The following is a 19,121-nucleotide window of genomic DNA, read 5'->3' on the forward strand; positions in this document are numbered from 1 at the left end:
TTTCTAATAAAAATGAACCCAGTCTTTGGTCATAACAAATATGCACCTTACATTTAATTCCACTACTGGTGGATTATCATAAACTATTGCAATGAAATAAAACAATTGGGAACAGGTGGCGTTCTGTAAGTCAGCAGAGCCTTTAACAAGATTGCCACTCCAAAGAGTCAATACCGGAAAAGCAAAGCCATATGCATCTGTAAAAATCAATATTACATATTAAAGCTTGATTGGAGTGCCATGAATTGTGGTTAGCTGGCAATGTCTGGATCGCATAAACCTGAATGGTTGGTTTGCTTTACATGCGATCATAACATTAATTTTGCTGCATTGTGAAAATCATTCTGGAAAGCAAACATTACGTCTAATTAAACATTTATTGACTGGTGCAGTCACACTCATTACCCTTACAGCTTTAACTCGACATAGGACCTGACCACCAGATGAAACACCGGATATAAAACCATCAATTAAACCTAGTTTAAACACAAACAAAAGACATCAGTCTGAAGGCACACATTGACATTTGAACATACACACAAATCTTTGACAAATTAAAATACATAAGACTCCCTGTTCAAGAAATTACATACGGGGTTAAAGTATTAATTATACTGGTGCAATGTATTAATAGGGCAAACATTAGCAAGACCTTCACCCAAAAATACAAATGATCTCAGAATTGACACTCCCTCATGCCGTTCCAGATGTGTATGATTTCCTTTCTCCAAAACAATGATTTTAAATGAAATGACCTTCATTAAGAAAGTGTTAGAAAATGATAGGAAATATTACATTTGGGGTCAACTATGACTTTAATCTTAGTGTTAGGATCCATACACATTTTCGCTGTACATAAGTGTTTCAAATCTCCATAAACAGGGTTTGGCTGTGATCTTGATCAGAACGAGGCCGTATGGTATGCTTGGTCGATTCTTTCTGCTGACTCATGTGCATTTGGTTTGTCAGTAATTGCTGTTCTAATGATGTAGGATTAAGAGCAGGGCTCCATCCTTCATATCTAACACAAACAAGATCCAGTTGTCCAGATGCTTCAAGTTGAGCTAACAAGATCTATATCAAAGGCCAGTTCTGATCAGAATTTTGTTTTCAGTTGAACGATGCTCAAGATCGGTTTCCTCTGTATTTTAGCTGTATGAGTCAGAAAAAAATAAAATTACGAGGAATTATAAGGCCAATCGGAAATACAACATTTACATTTAGTTGGTTAGGTTCACTAGCATTGGGTACAAAATTAGCTAAGACTAGCCATTGACGTTTTTAAGGCATAGAATGCATTCACTATTAAAAAGGACTATTGGTCCCATGTAATTGATCTGCCCAGACCTTATAATATGAATCCTTAATTGGATTTTTAAGTGAATTATGATGAATAAAAACATCACCTTAAATAAAAAAATAGCAAAAATTGGGAAAATTAAACATAGCAAATGGGGAAGAGGAATATCGAAACATTCTTACAAATGAACACATTCATGACCTACTCAAAAATAGATATATATACTGTATATATATATATACTTTATAAATTTCAAGCCCAAAATATAATCTAAAGTATCTGGACGCTTTACAGCAATCGTTTCTCTTTCTTTAAACTGAAACAGTTTGTCACCATGTGTAACCAAAATGTAGGCGTGGCTCATTGTTGATAGTACAGTACAATTCTTTTTTTGTCAACATCACGCAAGTCACACAAATATAACGTTTCCAAAGACAGTAAGACGTGTTGACATTCTGCTTGATTATCTAATGCTGTCAGAAAAAAAGAAACCATGATGCATATTTTTAGAACATGATAAGCTTGGGTGCTTTACTCAAACATAACACATCTGACACCTGCCTTCACAAAAGCCTGAATTGAACCGAAAGCATCAATGCAGTCAAATAATTTAACGGATTTGAATCAATCAATACATTATTAATAAAAATCTTTTGATGTCACAAATAATAACATTTTAAGGCCCATTTCAAGGTGAATTGTAATGTTTTTATCTCAATGCACCTGACATTTACTCCTATGAAAACAGACTTCAACAGGACCTATAGATACATGAAGACCACACTGTTCCCAATCATCACAGACGAACAATAAATATTCAAATACATATCTGTCCACTAAGTCATATCGAATGAAACATCTGAATCTTCCATCGTATATAAACTCATAAAATGGTCTTTGTTAGTTTAATTCTGTTACACCAAATGTTTGCCCCTTTGTTTATCTCTCAAATCCTGCTCGGGAATCACATGCAGGTGCTTTCCATCTTAATAAGGCTGTTGGTTAGATACTTTACTTCTCTCACACTGAGAACAAACATCAATGAGAACAGCTTTGGTTTGCTTCAGTAGAACATGACCATCACAGCCACAGGACAAGTGTGGGACAGATATCGGATATTCTTACATATTGGCATCATGGTTTTCTTCAAAGTCTGTTGTTTATCCTCTTTCATACAACAAAATAGGTGACATACTGTACATGATCGAGGGCAGTTATGCGACTTATTCGGGGCTCTCGGGGTCCAGATCATCGCCCATTTGGTAGCTGGAGCCCTGGGTGGAGTAGGAACGCGTCCTCATTGAGCAGTTGGAGTCCATCAAAATGGCCTAAAGGAGAGACAGGGTGAGAAACACAGTGGGTTTATTTCGGTCCTAAAGGGCGTGTCTGTACATCTGTTTTTCGAGCGTACATTAATACACTTCAGGAGCAGCATAGTGCTCCTCTTGAGAAAGAAAAACTGATGGCTTTGATCACGTAGCATTTAAGAGCAAATGCACAGGTCTGTTTCGATCAGCATCACTCTTTGATCTCAGCCTAAGGGCATCCTGCATCGTTTTTATTTGTATATATTATGTAACATAATTTCCTGTATTGGTCATATTCTATCATGTCAGTGTATTGAAGTCAGAGATAAAATCTAAACGAGCAGGTGGAGAGTGAACATGTGGTTGTTATTATTGGGATAATGATGATAATAAGGGTTTGAGTCATCCTGTAAACATCAAATGGCAAATAATAATTTTTCAACCAATAATAAAAAAGAAATAAAATATTTTTGCATTCAGTCTGGCTTTTGACATCATTAAATATCCTGTTATATCAAAAATATATCACATTAAAAAGTGAATTGGGCTCATACAGCCGCAGAAAAGAATTATGAGAGCATTAAAAGACTATTTTCAATTTTTCTGAATTTTCTATTCATAGGTATGTGTTAAGGTAAAATGGTCTAACACTACCAACAATATTTCAAATAAAAATATTGTTTCTATTGCAGAAAATGAGAACTGAAGAAACATAAAGTTCATATTAACTTTTAAGCAATACAACAGTAATATTTCTAGATGTATTTAGAAAACGTTCAAAAAAATGTTATAATGTGGTAACCTCGATTTTCTCCTGAGGTTTGACACTGAACTAGAATGGCTACAGTACAGTACTACAGCTTTATTTAGTATCTAAAAATCTATTTTTGTCTGCGGCTGTATATATGGAAAGAGCTTCAACATATCCTTAATTTCCATGTGTGTCATGAATGTACTGTATGTTGACGTATGCTGTACTCTGACCATCTTTTCCTCGTTGGCGGGAGGATTTCGCAGGAAATAACATAGTGGAGCGAACAGGATGTCCACCACACCGATGATGGTCATGAGCCAGGGGAAGCCGATATTTTTCGCGATCACCCCGCCTACTGATGGACCTACATGAAAAATACAAGTTCATTGAGTCTCTAATATAGCATCAGTATATACTGCTATCAAATGTATAGAGTTAAATGTGAAATGTACTGTAATTCCTTGTTTCTTACCTAAAGCAAACCCCATGCAGAATGCAACATCAGCAATGGCATACACACTACCATACACAGACACGTGTCTTAGATCCACTAGATAACCCATGATGGGCATCATGGAGGAGTCTACCATACCTGCAAATCAAACAGCATTGCCAAATCTTTTAAATATGGTTTACATATTTCACAAAATAATTATGAAAGTCAAGTAAATTTGAGATTTTGGATAAATAAACAATGTTAACGTACCAATTGCAAATCCAATTCCAAAGTTTGGCACAATCAGACCGTATATGTCTTTTGCAAAAGGCACCTGGAGCAGAATTAGAGGAAATTACACGTATTATTGACTTTAATATAGAAGGTGTGGTTCTGTAAAACATTTTTTGTTATTTTACAGAACGTCTACTCTATAATTTTGTATTATCTTAAATACTAAATATAAGTATAAACACATGGATAAATACTTATAAGTACTTTATCAACTTAAATTTGCTTTGATAATTGAACAGTACAATGTTCCGATTAGCAAGTTTCTATTTCATTGGTTTAATCTGATAAACGACTTTTTGCTATATAGGAAATGTGGGGCCGGCAGGGTCAAAACTCTGTTTTTTCAATAAACTTTCTTTCCAGCCCTAAACACAGTAAGTGGGGAACAAAACACGTGAGGCCAGGGCCTCATCTGAAAGCCACAACAAATCTCCTACACACCCAGCCAGAACCCATTAGTTCTTTGTTCTGTCAGAGGAATTACCAAAGTATCAACAACACCAGCGGGAGAATGTGCTTCTAATTACTATATGCCACAAATCCATACAGTCAAATAGTGTTGAAATACATATAAAAGCACTCCAGTGTAGTTTTAAGGAAAGTTTATAACCAAACAGTGTATAAACACAAAAACAATGCAAGTGAATGGGTACCAGCAGTCTTCAAAATATCTTATTTTGTGTTCTGCGTAACAAAGTCATACAGGTTTGAAATGATGAATGTGTGATTATATGATGACATGATTTTACTTTTGGATCTAAAACTTTGAATTAAACTATCACTATAAAGATTGCGCCGTGGAGGCAATTGTGAGGGATTTAGTGCAAAAGAACTTACACAGAGAATGCTGATACCAACCAGCAGCATTCCAATGAGTGAGCACAGCCATCTACAAAAGAGAAAGATACACAAGAAAAACATCTGTAGATGAAGCCAACAAAAACATTATTTTGAACTAACAATGAACCAGAGGTTTCTGTAAGGACATTTGGTAACACACCCAAGGAACAAAGGTCAAAGAAAAACAAGCCGTCCTCATGGAGACACATAAAGTCCTTAAAATGTCAAAGAGCAAATCTGCAGACCCCTCCGAAAACATTTCTGTCAGACATTCTACTCTTTTCTTAGCAACACCTCCAGGCATATTCAAGAGAATGTCATGATGAACAAACATTTTCTCACAATGGGAAAGAAGCACATGCATCTTAAGTTTTACGTGTTTATACTTTCCTATATGCAGTATGTAAACAACAAACAAAGAGAAATGGGAATCAGCATGCTGAGATCCTGGAAAAAAAATTCAAAACGTGCCCACAGAAACTCATTTAAAGCTTCTCCAGCTGATAGCAGAGCAGAGGAAGATAAGAAAAGAGAAGTAGGGGGAAAAACACATTCATTTCCCTCTCCTACCTCCCCATTTTGTTAGCCAGAACGGCAAAGATGTTGGTCCCTATAAGATATGAGATGCTGGCTGGCACAAATGCAACTCCTAAATGTGGAGAGAGAGAGAGAGAGAGAGAGAGAGAGAGAGAGAGAGAGAGAGAGAGAGAGAGAGAGAAGAGGACACAGATAAGACAACACGCTATCAGTTTGATCTCACAGACGTGGTTATGAAGCTGCCTCTCTCATTCTCTCGTTCCTTCTCTCTTTCATTAGTTAGCCTGCTCTTCCTTTGCCTGGCAATGACACTTCAATATCCTGCCAGACAGAAGACACTCCCTTACCAGCTCTTTCTCTCCTTCTTTCTCTGTTTTCCTGCTTCACGCTCTATCTTTCCTTTTGCCCCTTTATCTCTCTCTCTTTATTATCAGCCAGCTTCCTAAACAGCAGGGAGAAACCCAGGGTTCATAAATGGAGAATATTTTGGATCGTGTGTTCTAATCATGGTAATGTGAAAAGCCTTTAGGGAGATTTAAAACTCTTTGAGAGTAACTCGTATGTGGAGCTGGATTTTGGACCAGTTATAAGCGCTGCTATAAGAAAAAAGCAACAGATAAAATGTCCCGCTGTTTGTCAGAGCCACAAGTAGTTAGGACACATTGGCAGAAACAACTTCCAAAAAGACCTAAAAAGGTACTGTATCTAGAAAATGAATGACTAGATTATCTTTTTTTTTCGTATTTGTAATACCATTACATGGTTGCATTTTATACTGTATCGTGTACTCTTAATAGTCAAAATGATGATTCATCTTTCTAACAATTACAAAAATTAGTTTTTGTGTACACAGGTAATAATGACAAAAGGCACATTCTCCAACCTAGCTGCCATTTCCTTGGACACATAGTTTCCATCATCCAGATGGGCAGAGCAGGTTCCAGCATAGCAATGGCCATGTTAGCAAAGCAAATGGAACCTGCAATAAGAAATGAGGAAGGGTAAGTGGATTCATCCTCATCTTTATGACCTATCGTTCTGTTTCCTTTTTCAGATACAATAAACATCATCACCCTGCCCTGCTCTCAGGCCACTGTAATTGGAGGCAGAGACGAAGACAGACGTTTCTTAACCACTTCACTCTCTCTCATACAGTATATACACAATGACACACGCTCATCCATCTCTCAAAGAGAAATGACACCCTGTAATACGGCCCACCCACAGCCTCTTGAAAGCACACACAAAGTCGAAGGCTTTTCTTGATTTGTCCACATAGACAATTTATATAAAACACCATAAGAATGAATCATGTATACAGTGTGTTTTGGCTGTTCTAACCTGCTGCAATGAGAATGTAAGGATCTTTCATGAGGGTAATCAACGAAGTTCCTTTCTGGCTCTGTTGAAAAAATAAATATATTAAACTCAAAATGACACCAAAAACTTGTTACGAGCCCGAACATTATTGGTACGGAGTGTATCGTATTGCAAAGATCTGGGCTCTGTTTTAAAGATAGCAACCTGAGGGTTTTTATTAAGGGCTGTATGTCAGGGTGTGTGAGGCTGACACTCGGCCATTTGGGAAACCTCGTGCAGTGGTTCACATGGAGATGGGATGCTTGAGAGTCACAGGGAAAACTGAGGGAGGCAATATTTTACAAGTATATCCCCATGTGCATCTGTTGCATTTATGATACCCTTAAGCAATCAGAGAAAAGTATCGCAGCCAACTTTGTGTGTGAAAATAATTGTAATAGTCTTAAAGGAATACTTCACCCAAAAATGAAAATTCTGACATCATTTACTCACCCTTAGATTATTCAGCAACAAATTTCTTTTGGAATATTTTTTTAGAAATGTCAGATCTCACCCAACATTTACTGCCCTTGTAGGGGAAAAGGGGGTGAGATTTCACATTCTTCCAGATATCTTCCTGTGTGTTCAGAGGAACAAAGACATTTATACAGGTTTGGAATTTTCATTTTTGGGTGAAGTATCCCTTTAAAGCGCAAATAAATGATTCATATTATGTCATCATTTACTCACCTCCGAGTTGTTCCAAATCTGTATAAATGTCTTTGTTCTAACAGTCAGTGTAGGCTATCGAAGTGTTTTCATGAATAAAATTGTCATACACTGATGGTGGTTGGCGTTTTTAGTTACAGGGTATTATCCCAAGGCATATCAGCTGGCAAACCATTTGACAGGAAAGGCATAGTCTATTTGAAGGGAATGGATGTTATAGTGAATCTGGTCAAACTATGGCAGCGAGACATGAATAGTTGTCTTAAATCAAAGACTGCGCCATCCGCGGAACCAGTTAATTTGTATATTTGCATGATTTCATTAGAGAACACGTTAGTCGCCTTGCTACCATGTCAGAAGACAATATTCTACACAAATTTAGTCTTCCACTGGAGCAAATTCTGCAGCTCTTGCAATTTGTTGGCCCAACTTTGTCGAGACAAACTCTGCATTTTGCATTTTTGAAATATATTTCAGATTGTTAAATATCGAATTCAATTATCGTATTAGTATCATATAATTTTGCGTTTCTCTTCAATATCGTGCAACCCCAATTTTTTGTAGGTTAAATGCCTTAAAGTGTACATGATTGTCTCTTTGGTGTCCTCAAAACATCATCAACCCAATACATCAACCAATTTGCAGGACCATACGTTTATCCAACCAGGACGAGGGAGTAATCATTTTTCATTATTTGCACAACTCCGATTAGATTAGAGTACACACTTCACCTTTTAATTTTAAAGTCTAGTTGTATTATTTCTATAATACTGACGTAATACAAGTGATGCCTGGAGTGACACTCTCTATCAGGTAATTGTGTTGATGGAGCTCATTGGTCGCCCGGCGACGGCTGACAATCGACCCCCCTCATTATATCAGCGGCTATTCTTTACTCCACTTCACTGCACATTCTGCTCCTCTGTGGACATGTCATTTCACTCAAAACACTGTCATTTTCAACCCAAGTCTGCTGCCCTAACAAGGTTAATTAATGCTGGAAATGATCTGGCTGAAGAACACAGCCCCAGCAATTAGATTTTGTCACTCAATGCTGTCCTTACCCATAATCCCACTGGATATTGGCACTCATAAGGACTTTCGGTTGATATGTCCATCTGTCTCAGCTTAACTACTATTTGATGTGAAATACTGATTTGATTGGTTATTGATTTGAGACAATAGAATTTCTAACTAGATAACAAAAGAAACTGACCTCACAATCTCTTGAAAATCTTTATGAGACATAATTTATCATGCAAGTTGACCAAAACAAATGTCCTTTTATTTGAAAATTACCCTTAAAAGCACATGTAACACTTTATATGGGTACTCCACATATTGGTAACATTGTACTGCTGAGCTGTGGCATCATTTTTAAAGGAATAGTTCACCCAAAAAGGAAACATCCGTCCACATTTACTCACCCTCAAGTTGTTGCAACTTCCAATTTTTGGAAGAATGTTAGTCATTCTCAGTTCTGGGTCATCATTCACTACTATAGTCGGACAAATAAAATGATATTAAAAGATGCCCCAGAACGGTTTGCTTTCCTGAATTCTTCATAATAACTCCTTTTAAATTTAAAACAACGAAGAATATACAATATTTTTTCTACTATGGTAGTGAATGATGTCCCAGAACTGAAAATTGCTAACATTCTTCCAAATATCTTTCTTTGTGTTCAATAGAACAAAGAAATGTATAGCTGAGCTTAAGGCTGAGTAGTTAATGTTGACAGCCTTTTTTTTGCGTGAACTATCTCTTTAAGAAACCTTGCAATAAAGCAACTGCTACTGAATTGCAATTGTGCATCTTTATTCCTGCACTACAGCATCTACCTCAGTAAAATGTTGTTGCCTACGTGCATACTGTCGGTTGGAGGCCCTGTGGTCTCCGTAGTAACTGATACCCATCAGCATCATTGATCAAAGTCATTCATGCTTTGATAGTATCATCCGCTCAGCCGTACATTTCCCCGTACTGTGACGCAAAGCACATTATTCCTAATACAAAGACTAATCCCTACACTCACTTCCACTAATACACACACTTGGGTCTGCACACACATTTGCTATAATGGCAATAAGACCACTTTTTCATACCTGAATAAACACAGTTTCAAAAGTATCCCTCAAGAAACCCCCATGCTACTGGTAAAACTAAAATATACCATAATTTCTGATTTAAACACTTCATTACTGGATACATGATAAAACTAATCTTTCTAAACAACCGTTCTTAGTTTATGGCCACAAGAAGAATATGAGCCAAAGGTGCTATGTAATGTAAAAGGTTAATACTATCTCAACCACTATAAACATGTATTGTTCTCTTTGTAGGTAGATATAAACTCACCTTTGTGCATCTGAGCTAAATGCATCATTTATAGATTATGGCATCAAACTAGGCTAGTATTGCTATCTGGCTATCTATTACTAGGTCAAAATAAGCCTCTTCCTCAAGATAAAACATTATCTTGACATGCAGAACTGGCCAAAAGTGATGTTTGGACAATTTACGTCTTCTAACTAAGTTGCATTAAATATTGTGTTGGGTGTTGCATATTGTGCTTGGGGTGTAACCTGAAGCTCAGATTTGGCTTGATAACACACAATGACTAAGAATGACTATAAAATATTTCCGCAAAACAGAATCAACAAATATTAACAACAACTAATATTGTAGTCAATGTATGTTTCGTTTCCTGTAAGCTTTTTGTTTTTCTATGCATTCAAATAAAGGCCATTTTCCCTGACATTCATTCTAAATGTCTCTTGACCTTTTCACTAAATTTATAGGCTACTAAATTATTTTGTCCAATAAATACCTTAAAAGTATACGAAATACCTTCGTATAAGCACCTTTGGTACTATTGCTCTTTGTATGACATATCGCTTATTGCTCCCCGAACTCTTTGTAAGTCGCTTTGGATAAAAGCATCTGCTAAATGACTAAATGTAAATGTAAAGTTATATTTTGTCTATTTTGTACCATACTCCTTTTATTTTGATGGTTTAATCAAACCTGATTAAAAAATACAGTGCTGTCCAGAATTAAATGACGCTCCACTGCATTCAGTCATTTCTATATTTATACACAAGTGGGTGTATGTATATATATATATATATATATATATATATATGGTTTTGTTATGGATATATAAAAAAAAATCTTTCATTTTAAATTGCCTGGGATTTTGTTGTAAAGCACATTGGTCAACTGCTGTTGTGTGTAATTGTGCTATATAAATAAATTGACGTTGACATTTTGTTCTATTAGTTTAGCTAAAGATTTAAATAATTAAAAGAAAATAACATAGAAGGTAGTGTGGAAGCTGGTTCATGTTCTTTTACTCATCCATTTACTCCAGTTTTAGAGGCACTACTTTATGAAGCTACGCTTAAATTGTATTGTTAAAAATCAGAAGGTACTGATAAAATAGAGCCAAAGTTCTCCCTTTGTTGAAAGGTGGCGATCCATCGGAATTAGATTAGATTATCGTCCAATTTCAAGATTCTCAGTAATGGCACAAATATTTGAATCTCTTGTTTATGATCAAGTTTTTAACCAAAAATGAAATTTTAAATGAATCTCAATCAGGTTTCAGATCAGGTCATGATACTAATACAGCGGTTAAGTTGGTCACAAATGATGTTATAAATTGTCTGGACTTTTGTTGCATAGGGTAAAGTATGTTGGTTTTAGTGAAATGGCTATAAATTGGATTCATATTAATCTTTTAGAGTTTGATGTATCTCAGTTAAGAATTATATTTAAACAGAGCAAATAATAACAAAAGGAGTCCCTCAAGGATCTATTTCAGCACCGATTTTATTTTCAATTTATATTAATGATTTAGGGCGTAGGATTATGTCAGCTAAAATGTATCTCTATGGCAAAGACACTGTTATTTATATTGTATCACACTCTTTCAACCGAGCCTTTGAGCCTTTGCAAGAATCTTTTCGGTCATTGCAATTGTCATTGATAAAAAATTTATTTAAAAACTGAATAAAAAACATTAGTAGTAGTATCACATCAGACTACCCTATTTTAACATTACAAGGAGAGTATATATATATAAAAAAATATTTGTTTTATAAATACTATATGGCTGGATGAAAAGTTGGGCTTAGTTTAGACCTAAATTAGGTTTCTATATCGAATCAAGAAATGTTTTCTTATGAAGCAAGAAAACTAATTATACAAAGTTGTTTCAATTTTTGTTTTAGATTATGGGGATGTGCTTTATATGCACGCACCTCTTTTTTTTTTTAAATGCCCCTTTTTTGTGGAATGAACTGTAGAGCATCTTAAAGGGGTCTAGGTGTATACGTGTCCTTGGTGTGTTACTATATAAGTTGCACATGCATGTATTGGACACGTAAAATTGCATTTAAGTATCGGAACAAAAGATGCATTCTACCTAAAAGCGAATGCTCACCCAGACCTGCCTGAAATGCCTCGTGTAACCACACCCCCACCAATCTACGTCAGTTTGTGGTATGACTTGACTAAGACCGCCAAATGTTTAAGCGAGTAAGGTGGACGTACAAGTCAGTACAATTGCTTTGGAACCTGATGTTCCAAATATGGTAAGAGGTGTTACATTTCCATCACACGCTTGCAGTATTTGACCAATTTCTACGAACTGGTTAACTGGACAACTTTTTTTGCTGCCATATGGTAAAATAACTATATATATACAGTATATGCCCCCCCTTCAACATCACTTCTGGACAATATCGTACTTTTCCTTCTCTGGTCTAAATAAAACCTCTTTTATAAATCCAAAATATATTGTGAATAACCATAAATCCATTGTTTATTCCCTTTCTTTGTATAAATGCTCTTATGACTCACTTCTAATGCAGAGCATGACCTTTAGTTGTGTTTACCCAATGACATTACTTATAACCCCCAAAACTAGTGTTATGGACCGCAGCTCAGGTTGGATCAGGTCAGAAAGGAAAGGGATGTACTCACCTCTGGTTCAACCTTCGACGGCTGAAGCACAAATAGTTGCAGCGCTGCTCATAAAAATGAAAACCACAAGCAATCAGGTTAAAACACAAATCAATGATTTAGCATTTGAAATTCTGAGTTTTAGGTGCCTTATTTGTATCAAATCAACTGGAAGGTTTGCTTTTAAATCTGTGTTACTTATATTTCATTTAAGAAATGTTGGAGAGCTAAAATAATAGAGATCTACTCACCTCCATCCAACACTGCAAGTACAGCCAGTATCAGAAAAGGGGCCGTCTTTCCGACAAATTCATACATGACACTGCCGAATGGAGGGCCAACTAAATCATCCACAAACACGCACACATTAGGTCAAGTTTAATGACTTACTAGATAACAGTATGCCAGCAATTCAGAATAAATTTAAAATAATAACAAAACATGTCCAGAATTTAATATACATGCTGTGTTCAGTTTTTAATTCATTGTCCAGATGTTTTTTCGTTTTGGACACGGTACTTTATTGATCTGACACTGCATTCACAGTATTTTTTACGCTGTTATGGAAACTTCATTTAACAAAAATAACGTATCCCTAACTATCTTGAAAAAAATAATCAGACAGGACAAATCCGCTTAAACAATAAAATGGTTTAGTAGTTAAAACAAGACACCATTAAGAGGATCATTCAGGTTCAATCCATCAATGCATTTACACTGACCATTGTTCCTGAGCTTTAGACAGGGCACTTAAAGTTAACTTTTCCTCTTAAACATCAAAGCACTTAATATATAAAACATATTGAGCACATTTCTGTAGAATAACTAAAAGTTTAATAATTGTGCTTTAACCAACACTATCTTATATAAAAATCCCCCAAATCCTTCCAACCCTAAAGAAATACACACCCAAAACTCCCATAGCTAGACCTCCCAGGGCAATTCCTATAGCTTTTCCTCTTTCCTCATCATCCGTGTAAACACTAGCCAGCATCCCCATACCTGTGTAACGACACATTAAAAATAATCATTTACAGAAGGCAAAGGTCAGAGGTCAGCCACACAGAACAAAATGTAGTAATGTACACAAAGAAAAGCGGAAAATACAGAAATTAATTTTGCTTACAAATGAAAAGTAAATGCAATAAATGATCCAAACAATGAAAGCAGGAATCAGATTTAAAAACATCTGAAGCTCTACATCTCTGAATAGAAGCGAGCACCCAGAACACCATTAATGGCTTTGTGCATGCAGACTTCAGAGAGGATCAAAGTCAAATGCATCTTAGTGCAGTCAGGTTTCCAAATTGTGCACTTAATAAAAACATTTCAAGCAGGGCAATAAAGCAAAAAGCAGCTTTTGAACGCATCCTGTTGAGTTGTAATGTAGTGTTGGTCAGTTACCTGCTACAGAAGAACAGGAGGAACCGACACCCTGCAGAGATCTGGCCAAAAACATCAGCGTATAGCTTGATGAAAATGCAAACACTTTACACACAGACAAGAGAAACAAAACTAGATTTCATTATCATGACAATCACAGCATCATTGTATAAAACCATACCTTGCATAGTAATGTTTAAATAACAGCATGCAATTATGATTATGATTATTTACTTACTGAGCGTTGAAACAAACATGATGCAGAAACCGGCAAACATTGGGATCTGGTAACCTATCCTGCATTTACAGAAAAATGTTGTCTTGTAACATCTTTTATATAATATAGTCTGCTTATAATGTATGGAATCTGAAACTCCAGCACTGTTGTTTTCTTATGACTAAAAACATTCAAAGTTCAAAGTAGGACAACGTTCTGTGTCGCATATTGCAATGCTGACATCTCTCAAAAATATGTTATTTCATTGCGTTTATTATAATATGATATTATATTAGGCAATTGTTTTTCTTTTGAGCTAATTAGATATATAGCCAATAATTCAATCAAGATGAATGTGAGATAAATACAATGACACAATACTACATGGCTGACTCATCCCACATGGAGGCAGAAGTTAGTAAATCTCCAGTGGATCTGTCCAAAGAAGAGCTTTTCCGGTCTAAAGTGTACTCGTCAATGCTGAGCATATCAGGAAACGTGGTGTAAAAATGACAGCAAATGCACGAGTGCTCACAAGACTGCTGCTCGACAGACGACGGAAGAAAAGGAATTTCAGTGCAATATTCCCCTTATTTACACTCCATTTACTGTACACTCACATCACCCACATACAAAGTTCAGTCCTATGCCGAAATAGAGCCAATGGCATGCTCCATTAGAGAGAAATTATATTTGCTGTATGTTCAATTTTAGAATTGTGTTATATGATACATACAGTATGTGAAGAATAAATATTTTTTCAGTCAATAATAATCTGTTCGTCTTTTAATGTGCATTTTTTGGATGCAAGAATGGCTTTTAATTCGACTATGAAAATCAACCCACCTGTTGGTGAGGGGTCCTATGAAGGGGTTTGTGATGAGCTGTACCGTTGCTTTAGAGGCAAACAACAGACCCACTTTAACATTCTCATTTAAGAGCTGGTCGTCTGCTTTCGGGCAGTCGGAATGATTTTGAGGGGGAGTTGCAAAGGGGGAGGCCGGGTTCAACGGGCCGACCGTGCTCATCTGTGGACTGAAGCCGGTCAGACGTGTAGAGTTATCGTACAAAGACACGATGCTCTGAAAGGTGCCAGATTGGGAAATAGAGATGGAGTGATTCGGGGCTGTCTGCGAGGCTTCGTCATCCACTGTGTACAGGTAGCTGGGAATTATAGGCACTAACATACAAATGAGAGAGAGTTAATGTGTGCAGTTTTAATAACCAAGACTGTATACACATATTTAGAGTGACAGGTGATCAAATGTAATAGTTTCTGAATCTTCCATAAAAATACAAGACAAACATATATTTAACTTAATGCTAATGCAATGTTCCATCAACTGAGCTACAGGAAGACCATACGACAATTATAGGGCTGTTAAATGATAAATCATGATTAATGTGTATCCAAAATAAAAGTTTGTGTTAGCATAATATGTCTGTTTGTGTTTATAAACTGTGTTAAAATATTTAGGAAATTTAGATTTAGTATATTTATTTTAATATTTAGTATTTATTTATATTAACAATAATTGGAATTATATATAAACGCTTATTGGTTTTGATATGTTATATTTTTCTTACTTATATGCTTGTATGTGCACGTTTTTATAAATACCAAATTAATATGCAAAGTACACAGACTATATAATGTAAACGCAAACTTTTATTCTGGATGCGATTAATCGTTTTGGCAGCCCTAATAACAACACATAAAATAATCATTTTTATTGTTGACCACAAATCTGTATTTTGGAAAGGGCCTGTCCGTTATTGATGGTAGTTATGGTTTGACGTGGTTTAGTTATCTTTCTATATTAATAAAGCTTTAAAGCTAAGCTTTAAAGTGTCACACCATCAACCATCATACTCAGAAATTAGTTATAAACAGCTATAGACAACCAAACCCTTCGGAAAAGTAAACTTTATTATAAGAAAACGTGTTTTCAGCAGATTCATAAATTGTATCACCAAACCGTAACTACGGTTATTGTGGTAATACCATGGTACATTATGGTCTCTATATTTTAACTACAAATACAATAGAAAAATGGTTTGTCTACTAGTTAAACTGTCATTCCATCCCGTAACCATCGTAAGAGAAAACATTATGTTCACCTACATAGGCTACTACCTAGATAAAGCTTAACCTAGATACTGCTAAAGTGAAAACTTCATCATGCCAAGACCGAATTTGACCTTTCACGTAAACAACAGGGTGTGTTAGATGCTGTTGGACACAATCACACTTACATTTACATTAAGTCATTTGGCAGACGCTTTTATCCAAAGCGACTTACAGATGAGGAAACATACAACATATATACAATTATATACAAAATACATAAGTGCATCTAAACTAGTCCATTAATAACCCACGAGGACACGATGTGACAGCCTATGACGATTGAAGGACTCTTCATTCAGCACTCTTGGTTTAGTTTTCGCCTAGTAGGCCTACTACACACACGACATGGCCTCATGGTCATTTGTACTAGTATCTGTTTCTCGCGGATGTTAGATAAACACTGCGAGCAAAAACCAACTAGCCAAACAACGATCTGGAGTGTGAGCCGCAGGCAAAAGCTGCAGTTTAGCAGTTTACGTGTCACATTTAATGACAGCGCGCGCGGACGGAGCGCTCGCAGCGCTCGAGGACACGATGCTTTAATTCAGATAAACTGCAGCTACCGGAGCTGCAGACAATTGAACACGGGAACGGAGATTAAAAGAATCATTTAATTTAGTCAAGCCAATTTAAATAACCTAGCTTTCAACATTTTTTCGCAAGAATAAATGCCTTGAATTTTCGAACAAGTGCGCTAAAATGTTTCATTTTGGTTCATTTAACGCACAGAGATTGAATAGACTAAAATAGACCAACGCATCGACAGCCTAATACATACATTTACGTCTCGTATTTTACCTAGGCAGATAGATCAATTGTTTGGCTATTTTATGCCTATTTTAGAAAATCTGCAACATGAAGTTTTCAATGTTTAAAATGTATGTAACATTTAGGTTTTAAATATGCAAGACATTTTCCACATACAGTAAAACATATCTATTTGGGATTTTATCAAAGGCAAAAATAAAATTGAACGCCCATGTGTATATAGTCAAACGTCTTATTGTTGGAATTCAGTGCTAAGACCAACCAATAACTGTAAAATTTGTCCGCCAAATGCATAAAGGTAAATGTAAATGTTATACGGGCTAGATGACTATGTGATAATACTGCATATACAGTCGGTTTGCATGAACAGCTCATCAGAGGTCGCAGTGAGGGATGAGTAGGGTACTTAAGCATCATATGTGCGTTTCATGTAACAGGTGTGAGCCATAGCACTTACCGACCACCGTCAACAACATGTTGTCCAGAAGCAAAGCGATAAAAACGATCAGGAGAATCAGCCTCCGAGACTGTCTTTCTTCTCTTAGCCACGTCAATAAACTAAAATCTCTAATGGCACTAAATAGTCCCATTTTTATAAAATCCAATTCCAAGAGAGCGAGAAAGGTCCTGCAGCAACAGAGCAAGAAAATGCCTGTTAAAGAATAAGTAAAATCACAATATGGCAACATTTTACAAGATAAACTTGATAGAGAAAACTGCTAATGCAGGAAAAAAATTATCAAATACAACGAGATCAAGTCAAATCAACTGAAATAGGCTACGTGGTTACATTGTCCAAAAAACTACAAACAAAAGTGTCTTTGTTGTTTATCTAATAGAAGTTTGGTTCTTACCTTATACGCGCATTTGCATTGAGCTTTGCTGTCAGATCCCGGGTGAAAGGCACGCTGGATGCGGAGCGCTTTAGTTGCTTGACTAGTGTTTGACGTCACGTTGAGAGAACTCAAATGGCGTGCGCTCTTCCACGGAATAATAAAGGGTCAGACAAAAATTGAAACGGACAAAAGGACTTCATTTGCTGCTTCGTTTTTACTTCAAGAAAATGCAAACATATTTTAGTTATTGGCCAGCCTTTTGCCCTTTGACTTTAATTGACTTTAAATTCTAAACGTTTGCTAGAAATTAAATTGACGTTGACCTGCGTTTAAAAGCTCATCCCACGCTGTTCACCAGATTAAGGTACAAAAACTTGTTAGCGTTGCGGGAAGGCTAATATAAGATTTAACGCCAAGTGGTGTTGTTCAGTGATCAATGAAAGTCATGCGGTGCACTTTACCAAACAGTAAAACCAACTGCCTATAACTTTACAATAGCGCCATCTTGTGGCTCAAAATCACTCAGTAATAAGAATGTAAGAACATCAACAAAATCAATAGGGCAGAACAATGATTTGCTCACTCACTCACTCACTCACTCACTCACTCACTCACTCACTCACTCACTCACTCACTCACTCACTCACTCACTCACTCACTCACTCACTCACTCACTCACTCACTCACTCACTCACTCACTCACTCACTCACTCACTCACTCACTCACTCACTCACTCACTCACTCACTCACTCTCAAAGTGCATAATAGATTATTAATAATACATTTCACAGCCAACACCATGTACTAAAATTAAGAAGAGTGTTTAATAACGAATAAGCTACATCCCTTTAACAATATAGTTATTGTTTTTACAACATCTGCAGCATTAAAGCCGAACACTATAAAATGGCAACAACACAGTGGCAAAAACAAATTGCATTCCAGTATAAACAGACCATTTTATTTTTCATACATAAACACATGTAATGAATAAATACACCTGCTAAATAACATAACTGTTATTTATGTCTGTATAATAATGTCTTGTGCATCTTCGTGCATCAGCCCTGAGCTGAAATGCCTTGTTTACATTTGGCTTTCACAAAGGATAAATTCTGTATTCTGACATTTTATGTGTTATAACTGCACACTTTTAGCAGGACTGCAGGATATCCCTTCATCCTCTCAAATCACTGTATCAGGCAGCCAGTGGAATGGACTTTAAAACACGCTACCTTCTTGTATCGAGAGTAGCTCTGCTCTTCTGTAGTGTTTTCATGTGCTCTTAGCAAAGCCTCAAAAACCAAAGCCTCTCTTACCC

The 19,121-nt window shown here is 36.3% G+C and overlaps 1 protein-coding gene across 2 annotated transcripts; it reads right to left on the reverse strand.

The window, feature by feature from the left end:
* Positions 1-30: 30 nt before the first annotated feature.
* slc18a2 (solute carrier family 18 member 2) lies at positions 31-17,904 on the reverse strand. 2 transcript variants are annotated; one of them, XM_079458375.1, is made up of 16 exons: positions 17,818-17,881; positions 17,421-17,590; positions 14,911-15,244; positions 14,086-14,144; positions 13,869-13,952; positions 13,374-13,466; positions 12,716-12,805; positions 12,486-12,529; positions 6,810-6,870; positions 6,352-6,447; positions 5,502-5,580; positions 4,929-4,980; positions 4,068-4,131; positions 3,834-3,953; positions 3,592-3,725; positions 31-2,628 (listed from the first exon to the last, which is right to left on the reverse strand). In XM_079458375.1, exons 2-16 carry the CDS (start codon positions 17,551-17,553, stop codon positions 2,524-2,526), a joined length of 1,548 nt encoding a protein of 515 aa, XP_079314501.1. In that variant the 5' UTR covers positions 17,554-17,590; positions 17,818-17,881; the 3' UTR covers positions 31-2,523. The 2 variants fall into 2 exon arrangements, with proteins under 2 accessions (XP_079314501.1, XP_079314502.1); XM_079458376.1 differs by having other exon boundaries at positions 33-2,628; positions 17,421-17,615; positions 17,818-17,904.
* Between the last annotated feature and the right edge of the window lie 1,217 nt (positions 17,905-19,121).

The sequence above is a fragment of the Barbatula barbatula genome (assembly GCF_947034865.1).
Source record: "Barbatula barbatula genome assembly, chromosome: 6".
Classification (NCBI taxonomy): Eukaryota; Metazoa; Chordata; class Actinopteri; order Cypriniformes; family Nemacheilidae; genus Barbatula; species Barbatula barbatula.